At 41.7% G+C, this 13,555-nt stretch overlaps 1 protein-coding gene across 2 annotated transcripts in view; it reads left to right on the forward strand.

Annotated features, from left to right (window-relative positions):
- Positions 1–13,555, forward strand: part of vwa8 (von Willebrand factor A domain containing 8) — a 92,972-nt gene that overhangs the window by 32,283 nt on the left and 47,134 nt on the right. For both annotated transcript variants that reach the window (XM_028436114.1, XM_028436115.1), the window contains 8 exons: positions 1,168–1,243; positions 1,326–1,461; positions 3,145–3,264; positions 4,287–4,492; positions 4,575–4,726; positions 8,650–8,758; positions 10,204–10,342; positions 10,417–10,604. In XM_028436114.1, the coding sequence (XP_028291915.1) occupies positions 1,168–1,243; positions 1,326–1,461; positions 3,145–3,264; positions 4,287–4,492; positions 4,575–4,726; positions 8,650–8,758; positions 10,204–10,342; positions 10,417–10,604 (1,126 nt within the window). The remainder of the gene's footprint in view (positions 1–1,167; positions 1,244–1,325; positions 1,462–3,144; positions 3,265–4,286; positions 4,493–4,574; positions 4,727–8,649; positions 8,759–10,203; positions 10,343–10,416; positions 10,605–13,555) is intronic.

Below are 13,555 nucleotides of genomic sequence, written 5' to 3' on the forward strand. Positions count from 1 at the left end.
ACATTGCCATAACTCAGGGTTTAACAAAAGGATGAATAACACAGTAACTAAATAAAATAACTAATAGATACAAGTAACAAATCAAAGATTAGATTTTTAAAAAATAAATTTAAAGGTAGAGAAAGGTCTATATTTCTATAATTAATGCATTTTTAAAATCATTAATCTGGTTATTTTCTCTATCTGAGTGTTGACAACCACTAATTATTCCAATAGTTTGCACTGAGTCTGTTAACTCATTCAGTGCCAGCCATTTTCAGATTTTCTACCCCCCTCAGTGCCAGCCGTTTTTGAGCATTTCGACTGATTTTAAAGACCCACAGAATATTTTCTACTATGACTATCTGAAATCTGACACCAGATTCTGAAAGATTGAACATTTGTTTCTGGCTCATTTTGTTCTTTTGTAATCAGCTTTTGAATAGAGCAAATTTTACACAAATCTTCACTTTCAGAGCAAAAAGCTGAGAAAAAAGCCTTTTTATAAAAAAAAAAAAAAAACTGTCAGTGACTTTAAAGCTATTTTTTTTTTTTGCTTTAGTGACAACTCTAACATCTGAACATTGTTTCCTTATATATACAAAATTAAAAAAAAACACTGAGACCAGGCTTTTGATGGCAAAATTATTATTATTTTGCTATCTGGGTCAGAGTTGAATAGATTTCTTACTGTATTTTGGCGTTCCTCCAACTTTCTCTCCCGTCAGTCTGCACACACGCAACTTCCTCTTCCTCCCCGACATGCAGAGTGTCACTGCTTGCCCCTTTTTTTTTATTGTTTTATCTCACCATCGCAACACTATCTATGAGTTCCACACATGCTCTGGTCGAGTGTGCGCTGCTGGGAACGTCAACCCTCGTACTTAGCGCCATTTTCTGTCTCATAAACACCTTTCCTCTCTCCCTCTGTGCTCTGCTGAGCATGAATGATTTCTCATCCAAAGGTGCCCCGCCCTCCTACATGTCACCTATTATTTTGCTATCTGGCTCACAGGCTGGGGGTATTTTTTATATATATATATATATATAAGAAGAAGAATAGTCACAGTTTTTACTTTTTGTCAATAAAAGTTACATTTTTGACCCATTTTGTTTGTTTCGATTAAAAAAGTTTGAAAAGCACATTTTGATGATCATCAATGATGAGGATTGGTTGTTTGTCGTCAGGGATACGACAGTCCAGACTCTGACTCTTCAGCCGTCAGTGAGAGATGGCGTCATCACGTACGAGGATTCTCCTCTGGTCAGTTTGTTTCCACTCAACAACTTTCCTTCCGTGTGTCTCCCTTCTGTGAAATAAATAATGTTGCTTTACCTCTGTTCAGGTGAAAGCTGTGAAGCACGGACACATTTTAGTGATCGACGAAGCCGACAAAGCTCCCACCAACGTCACCTGCATCCTGAAGACCCTGGTGGAGAGTGGGGAGATGATCCTGGCCGACGGGAGGAGAATCGTGTCAGGTGAACGAGTACATGATAACATTAGGTTCAGATGGAAAAGAACCTAAACATGTCGTTCCTTTCCCAATAATGTACAAACCTGACTGCTTCATTTTAACAGAGGTTTTTTCACACATTTACAGTGTGTCTAAAACTAAACCAGAGGTCGGTAACTTTGCACCGATTCCTAATTCTATCCTTTAACTGTTACTCTTTGGCATTTTTGACCAATTATTGTGTCCCTCTAATCCAGAGAAGGGCCACAAACATGTGAAAGTTGGATCCAAGGGCCATATTATCAGAATTCAAGTCAGCATTTAGAATAATGTCCATTCTGATCATTAACACAGGGTTTGTGTGTTTTTGGAGTATATTTTCCTGTCTTTTTCTGCTTTTTTGAGTCCTTTTGTTTCTTTTTGGAGACATTTTGTATTTTTTAGGTTGTAATTGTGTACATTTTCTTCTATTTTTGTGCCAGTTTTGAGTCCTTTTGTGTGTTTTTGTACTCATTTTGGATATTTCCTGTATTTTTTTTTAGTCCTTTTTTGGGTTTTGGAGTCATTTTGTATATTTTTGGTTGTAATTGTACATTTTTCTGTATTTTCTTGCAGTTTTTAGATTATTTGTCTGTTTTTGGACTCATTTTGTATATTTTTAGTTTTAATTTTGTATATTTATCTGTATTTTTGGGCTTTTTTTTAATCCTTTTGTGTGTTTTGGGGGTATTTTTTCATATTTTGGGTTGTAGTTTTGTGTATTTTCCTGTATTTTTGTGCCGTTTTGAGTCCTTTTGTGTTTTTGGAGTCATTTTATGTGTTTTTGGTTGTAATTTTGGGCGACAGTGGCTCAGGTAGTAAAGGGGTCGTCTTCTGAGGTTGGGGGTGCGATCCCAATCTATACCCGTCTATGTTTTGAAGTGTCCTTTGGCAAGACACTGAACCTTGTAGTTGCTCTCAATGGTCGACTAGTGCCATTGATGGCAGCGCCGTCCCATTGGTGTGTGAATGTGTGAATGAGCTGATGTTGTGTAGCGCTTTGGGACTACATTGGTGGTTTTAAGCGCTATATAAATCAAGTCCATTTACCATTATGTATGTTTTTTCTGATATTTTTGTGGTCGATTTGGTGTTTTTCTGTACTTTTGTATCTTTTTATTGGAAAAACGTTGTGTATTTTTATGAAATTGGTAATATCTTTATGTTCTTAAGTACTTTTTGATTTCGGTCAACGTTTTGTATTATTGTTCTGTCATTTTTTGTGTATTTTTTTTTCATTTGCTTCCTTTTGGGAGTCATTTTGTGTATTTTTGCTCTTGTTTGGTGTTGTTTCAAGTTGGGGGGGGCACAAAAACTCATGCTCTAATCAGTCACTCATTGAGGACATTCACTGAGAAACCACCACTCTGTGAAAGATGGAAGTGTACAGGAGTCAGTGTTCATATTGATGAGTACAGGATCTTTGGCAGTGAAGCTCCTCCCCCATGGTGACAGAGATCCTGTTGCCACACTCCTGCCATTGAGTATTGACTAGTTTCCTCAAACCTCCATAACATTGTGTGATATTAAAGTTAAACTTTAAAATCTACAGAGGAACTTCAAATTTAACCACAAGACCAGTGGTCACAGCCTTTAATAGTGATTGGTTTATTGGAGAGGAAATGAGGGAAAATAAATGCATCTGATGCAGATATGTTCTTCACCACAGATCCCAGTGAAGCCGAGGGAAGGCCCAACATCATCAACATGCACCCAGACTTCAGGATGCTGGTTCTGGCTAACAGGCCTGGCTTTCCTTTCCTGGGAAATGACTTTTTTGGAGCTCTAGGTAAACAAACACACATGCACACAAAGATATGCCAAACAGTTGAGGACTACAATGATTCTCAGTGCTAAAGTGGGATGTAGTGCTTCAGGCGTCCGAGACGATTCCCAAAAGAGTGGCTTTTCTTCCTGGCTGCTGATAAATGAGAGAAGTGCAGAACCCAAGCTGTGTGAAATATCCACAGTGATTTTGGGTGCAACGTTCTGTTCCTCTCCCATCTTCCTCCCTTGGACCTTGATTCCCGAATGAAAGGCACACTTTACTTACATCGGAAAAGAGGACCTTGGACCACTGGCCAACTGTCCAGTCCTTCTTCTCCTCTTTTTTTCTGCGAAAACTGAAAAGTAAATGTTGATTTCTTCACAGTATTCAAATTTTTTGAAATTCTGTTTTTGTGGGTTTTATATGCTGGAAGCCCAAATTATATAAAAAATAAACAAATAAATACTTGAAATCATTTAAATTTTTGGCCCTGAATCTATAATCTATGAAAGTTTAACTTTTTGAATTGAATTATGGAAATTAAACAACTTTTCCATGATATTCTAATTTTTTGGAAAGGGTCTGTGTGTGTGTGTTTATATATGTATATACACACACCTAGCATGATTAACTCTAACTACATTCATCATCACCTTCACCAATTCAACAAATAACTTATAGGTTTAAAGTAAGTCTGGAACTAAGATAAATAAACAACAACAAAAAAACTACTTTACCTTTAATTTACTAAATTTGACCCTCTGAGTTATACATTTAAAAATATTCCCCGCCAAATGTGCTCTCTTGCGCGCCAAGCGGTTCCCATATGCTGTGTAAAGTTCCTGGTGAGAACCCTGGTATCTTCTCATTTGTCTCCTGCAGAATGGACCAGGATCAATGGTAGAATTGGTGATGTTCCAGTTTTACTTGAGTAATGTTTGGGCTAAGCTGCTTTTATTTGTATTGGAGTCATTTTTGACAAAGAGAAACTGTACTTTCACATCAGAAATGAAGTTGAGTACTTTGTCCTCCTCTGGTACCAGGCGACATCTTCAGCTGCCATGCGGTGGACAACCCAAAGCCTCAGGCCGAGCTGGCCATGCTGAAGCAGTACGGCCCCGACGTGCCTGACATCACTCTGCACAAACTGGTGTCAGCCTTCGGGGAGCTGCGCTCCATGGCGGACCAGGGCACCATCAACTACCCTTACTCCACCAGAGAGGTGGTCAACATCGTCAGGCACCTGCAGGTAACAACATCTCCCTCTGCTCCTCACCTCATTCATGAAATAATCCTAAATAACTAATCACCATCTCATGTCTTTAACACAGAAATTCCCAGACGAGGGCCTGGCCAACGTCGTGCGTAACGTCTTTGACTTTGACTCGTACAACAAAGACACGCGGGAGGTTCTGATCGAGGCGCTGCACAAACACGGGATTCCCATCGGAGCCAAGCCGTCCTCTGTCCACCTGGCTAAGGAGTAAGATTTGAGAGCGTGAGGCTCTAACCACACACTGAACACACCGGGACCATACGAGGATTGTAATGTGCAACACATTCACTTCTAACCCAGTTCTAATCAATCTGATGACTGAAGGATGTTTGTTGATTTCAAAACATTCACAAGATTAAAATAAAACTTTACTTATATTCATTTAAATTTAGACTTTACAGTATTTATCATGATTTTAATTACTTTTACTACTTATTTATTAGTTTCTTAGTGCTAAATTAGCAAATAATAGATATTTTTTTTGGAGTTGTTTACTATTGATTTAATCAGATTTCATCACAATGACTTAATTTAGAAATGTCATGATAAAATTAGTAATCAAACCTAAAGAAATAAAAAAAGGATGAAGTCGATTTACAAAACTATATTAAAACTTTACAGTATTATTATTATTATTTTTTTAATGTGTCTAAAACTCAGAGTTTACACTATTTAAGATGATGCAGAACTTTTATTTTGAAAATAATTATAGCCTTTCTCCGTATCAACCTGTTGCAGGTTTACTCATGGTTGAAGGTAAAAATCCCATTAGCTCAGCATTTTTAAAATAATTCAAAAGGCACTTAGACCAATTTTCCTCCATTTGATGTTAAGATTTAACAGAACAAAAAAAAAATATTATTCTAATTGGGACAGTTTGTGATTTATCAAGTAAATTAATAATAAAATGAGCCAATGATATAAAAAGTAGATTTTTATTGTTATGATGGTGTCATCTCACTTTATCTTAACCGAATAAAACTTCAAGGCCATGTTATTATTTATTTTATTTATTTAGTCAGTTAAAATAAGGGTTAATCAATGAATGTATTGATCAGTCGGATACCTCATAACACTTACCTCTGTCTGAATGTGACTCACAAATAAAGGAAAATACCTGTTTCTTCTGTCTCCTGTGCTTTTATTTTGAAGTGTCTTTTAATGACGGATGACGGAACCGCTTTTTCATCCGTTCAGCAGAAACAAGTATTTTCCTTTAATATCATCATTTCTGATTGAGATAGTATTAATATTACACAGGGAATTGATTTTTCTTATATAAATGGTATAAAACAAATACAGCTTTTTCACTTCCAATACGATACCAATATTGCAGGCTTGAGTTTTAGCTGATATTGATATGATCCGATACGTATCGGCACCAGAGGTGGACAACGTACTTCGCTTTATTCCCTGAGTGAATGTACAGATATTTCCTCTCAAAAACTACTTCAATACAAGTCAAAGTAGGTCAGTCAAAATATTACATAGTTGAAAGTACAGAAGTATTTGTATACTTGTGTATTGAATGTAATTAAAAGTCGACATCATTTTCATTATCAGGATCTATTTGTTGAATTTATGTATTTGTTATCTACAATATTTCTTAATACATATCATGTCATAAGTCATGTAGGCTGCAAATGGAAAAATGTATATACACTTGCCACTAAAGCTTTTTCTGTTTGTATTAAATTGCTCGAAATAGATTAAATTTTTTTTTTAAAAATAGTTACGGTGGCTTAGTGGTTAGCACGTCTGCCTCACCACAAGAAGGTCCTGGGTTCAAGCCCTGGGGTGGACATTTGGGTCCTTTCTGTGTGGAGTTTGCATGTTCTCCCGGTGCTGCATGGGTTTCTGTTAGGTTGATTGGAGTCTCTAAATTGTCCGTAGGAGTGAAGGTGAGTGTGAGTGGTTGTCTGTGTATGTGTTGTGATGAACTGGCACCCTGTCCAGGGTGTACCCCTGCCTTGCCCCCAGTGTGAGCCAGAGATAGGCACCGGCAGACCCCTGCGACCCTGAAAAACAAGCGAGTCTAAAAATGGATGGGTATACAAATAAGAAAACCCTGATGCACAATTTGTTACATGTTTATAGTACTGTAGTATAATTTAATAAACATGTGATGCGTCATAAACTACTACAACATTTAGGTTTGTGTTTAATAAAATCACATCAAAACAACCAAATCGCCGTCATTCACAGAATGAACAAAGCTGTTCAATAGGCTCAACGTTCACAAATAAAGGAAAGAAAGAATAAGATTATTATTATTATTATTATTATTATTATTATTATTATTATTAGCTGTCAGTGACAAGAAAATTAATAGAAATGTAGTGGAGTAAAAAATCTAATATTTTTTTGGAGTGGAGTGAAAATAAGAAGTAACCCCCAAAAATAATACTGAAGTAAAGTACAGATAATGAGTAACTAAATCCCAGGTTTTGGCTGACCTGCCACTAGGGGGGAAATATGAAATGCCTTGATTATGGGCGGGGCTCCTGGACCAGTTAAGACACGCCCAGTCTATGCTATAAAATCTATGCAATGCTAACTAGCTACTCAATACTCACTATTACCTCTCTATTCACTCTTCTCACAATCCAACCTGCTCACTATAGATTGTAGCGTACACAGGTGATAGTTTTTATTGAAGGGGCGGGGCTAACTGTGCTTGCTGGTGATGTAAGAAGCCACCAAAAACGTCACAAAGTACCATTCTGCTGAGCACCGGACTTCTTCCTCACTCTACTGGCTCTGAAAGCGGGGACAGCATCTGCTGTTAGTGTTTGTGTGTGTGTATGCGTGTGCGCGCTTGTTTTATATATTCAGCTTGATCATATGGAAATGGAGAGTCTGAAAGCGGAGCGATACGCTCCCATTTACTTTCACTTTCATACCTGACCCTTGATGGTGAATAGAGACGCGTGTGTGTGTGCGCGCCCCACCTCCGCTGTGCACCTGTGAATACGGCCTGTAAGCAACAACGGGTTTTGCGATGCTACAGTCAGGAAATGTCTTTGCTCCAAATGCTAATGCTAATGCTAATGGAGACTTCACGTAGTTCCAGTGTGGACAGCTTCATTTCCAACTCTCTTATAGTCGACACAGCTGCTGTTCAGGGACCAAAATAAATGGTTTGACTCACATTTACACCTGCAAGTGCTCGGTCTGCATCGCATTTTAAAAAGCGCAGCCATGGCTTTTTTGTGCGTCCGTTGTTATGTTCAGGTCCTTCATGGAAATTGCCAACTCTTCCACGCCCTCACAGTCACAAGGATGCATTTAGGTCCCGAAAAATGGCACTTTTTAATTTTTCGTGAATCTGTTTCAGGTAGTACCAAAAACAAAAAAAACAACCTGAATTCATATGATCGGATTGGCGACTGGCTCAAAAATCCTGATTGTGTAAAGCCTAATTGTTACACCCTGGTTTCAATCCATAGAGGGCAGTCTATTACATTTTTTATAACAAAATATACTAAAATTTTATACTTTGACTAAAATCAAAGCGTTAGACTAGGATCAATTCATAACACCGTCTACTTCATACCCAAATATGTTTGTTTTCAGCAGAAAAAAGTTTTTAAGTTAAGTACTTAAGTACATTTACTTTATTGCTGTCCACCACTGATCAGCACAAATCATACATACTTTTATTACTTATTACGAAGTATTTGAAATGCTGGAGCGGAGTCTGGAATGGACTGCTTGTGCGGAGATTTTAAACTTCAGGCTGTTTTAATACAATACTCCTTTATTTATGCTGATATCTGGTGGATAACCGATATCAATATTGGATTTGGAATACCCCAAAAAAATACCTTTTGCATATAGACTTACCTCAGCTGGCATTGCTACGTGCTAAGCTAACCTAAACATGGGACTGGAAGACGATACATTTACTGTTTGCAATACATAGAAAAACAAAGATTCCCAGAAGGAGGAAAAATATCTTCAACCTTCCCTCACCAAAAAAAGACACCATCAAAACAATGTATCTGGTATAAATATGAAAGAGGTGCTGCTGCACAGAGAAAAGGCCCTAAAAAAAGTGGAGACATTTCTCAGACTTTACTCAAGTAATATATAAAAATATAAAACCTACAATCTGTTCTCTTGTGCAGGCTTCCTTTGCCGGACATAAAGATGACTGGATACTGGACGGTGAAACAAGGAGGCAACGCACGACGTAAGCTGCTGTGTCCCACTGACACACACCCCATAGACATCAAGGTACACACACGTGCACACTCATACTGGTCAATGTTTGAATGGGAAATGGAAAGAGGAGAAACCAGATGTAGTCAGCTGTGATGACGTTAATTCGTCATTCAATCATTCACCGTTTATTTTCCTCACCAAGAACCAGATCCTGAAAAACATCAAACACTGACCACAAAAAGGTCATTACATGTATGATGGTTTGGCAGTGGGATTAGATATTTCAGAATATGTTTTAACCAGTTTAGTCAAAAGCATATAAGCTATTGAGCATTAAAGCAGAACTAAGTAACTCCTTTAGTAACTCAGTAAGTTGATCATTTATACTGTAAAAACTGTGCTGTTTATGATAAGTGATCAGCCAGTTGCCTCCCCTGTCACCCTGCTACACACACACACACACACACACGTTCCCTGGTAATGACGTCACTGGAGCGATGGAGTGACCAAAAAGGACCACTGTGTTCAAGCTACTCATCAGGGGCGATTGAACAGTCGCTATAGTTGTGTTTAGTGTGTATTGGGCTGTCGTAAAGCAGTACTTGTTGTCGTGAGAACGGAGCTCCAAGACTGGCACCGGTCCGGAGGCAGGGAAAGTTGCAAGCATGATTTTCTGGCCAGAGACAGCAGGGGGGGATGAAAGACCCTCCAATCACCCCATAAACACTCGTATTACCCTCACAGGGACTATGAGTTTTTATAAGCTTTAAGACAAATGTCTAAATGTCCATTATCAAAGCAACTTCACCACAAATTAGTTTCCGCATTCATGCATTTCTTTCAGTTAAATGCTCTTTAATGTTAATATACCCAAGTGGTTAGCACGTCCACATCACAGCAAGAAGCTCCTGGGTTCATGTCCTGGGGTGGGGACACTCGGGTTCTTACTCTGGCTTCCTCCTACAATCCAAAACGGACTGTTGGATTGATTGGAGTCTCTAAATTAATGGTTCTCAAACTTTTTTTTACACCCCTTCTCTCTAACGTTTCAATGCGTGTATCCACTTATGTCCGACTACTACATTTTGGTCAGAATTCTGTAAAAAAAAATTATTTTGTGTGTTTTTGGTGTGATTTTGTGTATTTTGTTGTTGTTTGTTTCATTATTCAGTATATTTTTCTCTTATTTTGTGTGTTGTTGGTAGTATTATTCTTTCTCAGTGTGTGTGTTTTTGGTGTCATTTGGTGGTTTGTTTTATGTCGTTTTGTATGTTTTATTTTTTTTAGTTGGTCACTTTTAGTCTCATTGTGCATCAGAATTTGCAACAAGTTCATCCTTTTGCTTCCACTGCTTGAAATGCCAATACTTTAGTCATTATTCATTATTGTACTTTAGTTGGCGTTACTTTCAATTAAATCCCACAATGCAGTGTGTGACTGGGATGTTGAACTGGTCTATTGAATGCAGCCGTGTGTGTGTGTGTGTGCGTGTGCTTGCGTGCGTTCATTCGTTCTAGGGTCCAGTGTTCCTGCGTGTGCAGAGCTTCCCCTGTAACAGACAGGAGAGCAGGGCTCTGAGCTTCAGTGAGGAGAAAGCTAACTGGCAAATTCCCATGAATGAAGTCAATATCATCTGTGATGTCACTACCAGAGATGGTAAACACACACACACACACACGCACACATTGATCCAAGCATTAGATCATGGCCTTTGGTGTCTTGTTTTCTAGATTCCGTCTACGTGGCCACATGTAACCCAGTGTCGCTGTACGCTATGAAGGAGCATGGAGACGCCGTACGCTGCGTGGAGCTGTACGACGTGTTTCCCAGGACCATTAGTGGTGTGTGGCAGCCGTTCGTGACGGTTGCTCCGCTCGGGAGTCCTTTGGAGGGTCAGGTGGTTCTGCATGAGGAGCAGGTCAGTCCATAGACAACACTTCCATGATGGGAGGATGTTTCTGTGAAGCCAGTGACAAACAACATTCTGTGGCATCCGAGCGTCCATACAGCAGGATCCAATCAGGACAGAGGAGAGGACCTGTGATGGATCACATCTCGTCTGTCTATGAATAAGGCAGATGAGACAGCTGTAGGGTTGTTTGTGGGTCAGGCACACGCGCACACACACGCACACGCACACACACACACACCTGCTGGAAAACAAAGCTTTTTAGAAATGTGCCTTCATTCACTATAGCAGACATGGGTAACCGCCACATGTGGCCCTCGGTCTAATTTTGTCCCCAACGTACCGTAATTGCACAACTTCTCAAGACACATAAAATGTCAGTAAAATACTCTCAATCACAACAAGAATCGAAAGTTACATGTGTAACTACGGTTCTATGAATCTCGGATGACCATCAGAGGGCGGTGCTGAAAGCACTGAATGTTCCCTTCGCGCATGCGCAGGTCGAGTACTAATACAAACAAAGTCACACCTGTGATTCTGGGTGATGCCCCAGAAGTAATATATCTTTGCGTCACCTGTGACTCTGTTCCTACAGAATCTTCTCGCGGAAACACAAGGATTCTGAGTGACAGAGAAACTCTGGTGGTCATCCGGGATTCATAGAACCGTAGTTACACATGTAACTTTCGTTCTATTTCATCCCTACTGACCGCCACTGAATGACTAATAAAGACGATGTCACCAAGAATCCTCAGTACATACCTCACTGAGATGATCCAGGAGTTCCTTGCAGCAGAACTCGGCCAAGGGGAGAAGGAGTGGCCACGTTGACGTTGTAGTATCTGTTGAATGTGCATGGCGAGGCCCACAATGCAGCAGCACAGATATCCTCCAAAGGAACCCCCCTCAAAACCGCCCATGAAGTGGAAATGCCCCTAGTAGAATGGGCTTTAAGACCAGACTGAGGATCACGACCTCCCGACCGATAGGCGTTGCGAATGATCTCCGCAACCCACGAGACAGATGCTGTTTGGAAAGAGCACACCCAATCTTCGGGCCACCATAACATAAAAAAAGCTGGTCTGAGTGGCACATACCATCGGTAGCCTCAATGTATGCCTGCATTGTCTGCACAGGACACAATGCCGACCTGTCTACACCCTCCCCCGGAGGAAGATGAAACCGAGTATGGCCGATTACCGTGAGATCGGGACAACACCTTGGGCGCAAACGCTGTGTTAGGCCACAAAGTTACACCAGAACCGTCCGGACACCACCTAAGATATGAGGGACTCACAGAGAAGGCATGCAACTATTGTTTCTGCCAAAACAATAGCCATCAAAAAAGCAGTCTTACATGAAATCCACTTAAGCTCCACCTGCGCCAAAGGCTCAAAAGGGGGGCCGCATAGGGACTGGAGAACTAAAGGCAAGTCCCACACTGGAGCCCGTGGTGCCGTCTGTGGGCACAACCGATGAGCGCCCCTCAAAAAAAAGAAACCAAATTATGACTGCCAACAGAACAATTGTTGACCATGCCATGAGAGCATGATATAGCTGCCACATACATCTTTAGGGTGGAGGGAGACCGACCACCATCCAGGAGAGACAGAAGGAACTCCAGAACAACGGGAATTGAACAGGAAACTGGATCTTCATTGTGAGCAGAGCTCCACTGTGAAAACAGCTTCCACCGATTCTCATATTGGCGCCAAGTAGAGACCGCCCTGGCATTCAAGATGGTCTGACTAACGGAATCAGTTAACCGCAGCGCGGGCCCTCCAGCGGCCAGAGCCACAGCTGAAGGCGGTGGGGAGAGAGAGAGGGGGGAGAGGGGGGAGAGGGGTGCCAAATCCGACCTCTCAATTGTGACAGCAGATCTGTCCTGGTTGGGAGCCGCCATGGCGTGTCGCGGCAGAGACTGTGCAGCAACGGGAACCATAGCTTCCCCGGCCAGTACGGGGCCACCAACAACAACCGGTGACCCTACTGGAGAACCCTCTGAAGAGTTGGCCAAATCAGAGGAAGGGGGGGGAAGCATACAAGAGGCACTGAGGCCACGGATGTGCCAACGCATCCCAGGACCTGGCACCCCCTCGAGGGAGAACCACAGAGGGCAATGAGTGGACTCCACTGAGGCAAACAAATCCACCTCCGCTTGACCGAACAGATGCCAAATGGTGTGCACCACCTGTGGGTGGAGAGACCACTCCCCTGGCGGGAGCTTCTGGCGGGGAAGGGAGTCTGCAACCTGATTGTGGTCTCCTGGTAGATACACCGCGCGTAGGGTGGACAGACGAGGTGCAGCCCACGTCAAAAGGGCCTGAGACACCTGCAGAAGTTGTGCTGACCCGGTGCCCCCTTGGTGATTGATGTGGTAGACGGTCAAGGTGTTGTCTGACCGAACGAGAACGTGTTTTCCTTTTAGGTGAGGCAGAAAGTGCTGCAGGGCCAAATGGACAGCACGCTGCTCCAATACATTTATATGGTCGGAGCGGTCTCTCAGAGACCAGACCCCCTGAATTGCCCTGCGCTGCCACGCAGTGCCCCATCCCGTGGGGCGGGCATCCAAGGTGACCTCCCTGCGGCACACCACTACACCCATGGGAACCCTCCAGGACAGAAAATTCCTGTCCTTCCATGGGGCCAGTGCCCGGAGACACTGCCATGTAACCCGCAGCATCCGATGCCTGTGCCGTTTTGTGTCTAGGCGGAAACTGTCAACCACCTCTGAAAAGGACGCAGTGACAGTAAGCCCAGAGGCACGACACGTGTGACAGAGGTCAGTTTCCACAGCAGCTGAAGGCAAGTGACAAAAGGAAGATGATTGCAAAGCTTGAAGCGTGAAATCAGGCCGAGTACATCGTCCACCCGGCGAACAGATGGGCGAACCGCCATTGCCACTATATCCAAGGACAGCCCTAGGAACGTTGTAGCTTGGGACGGAGTCAGGTTGG

Source organism: Gouania willdenowi, chromosome 21 (genome assembly GCF_900634775.1).
Source record: "Gouania willdenowi chromosome 21, fGouWil2.1, whole genome shotgun sequence".
NCBI classification, from domain to species: domain Eukaryota; kingdom Metazoa; phylum Chordata; class Actinopteri; order Blenniiformes; family Gobiesocidae; genus Gouania; species Gouania willdenowi.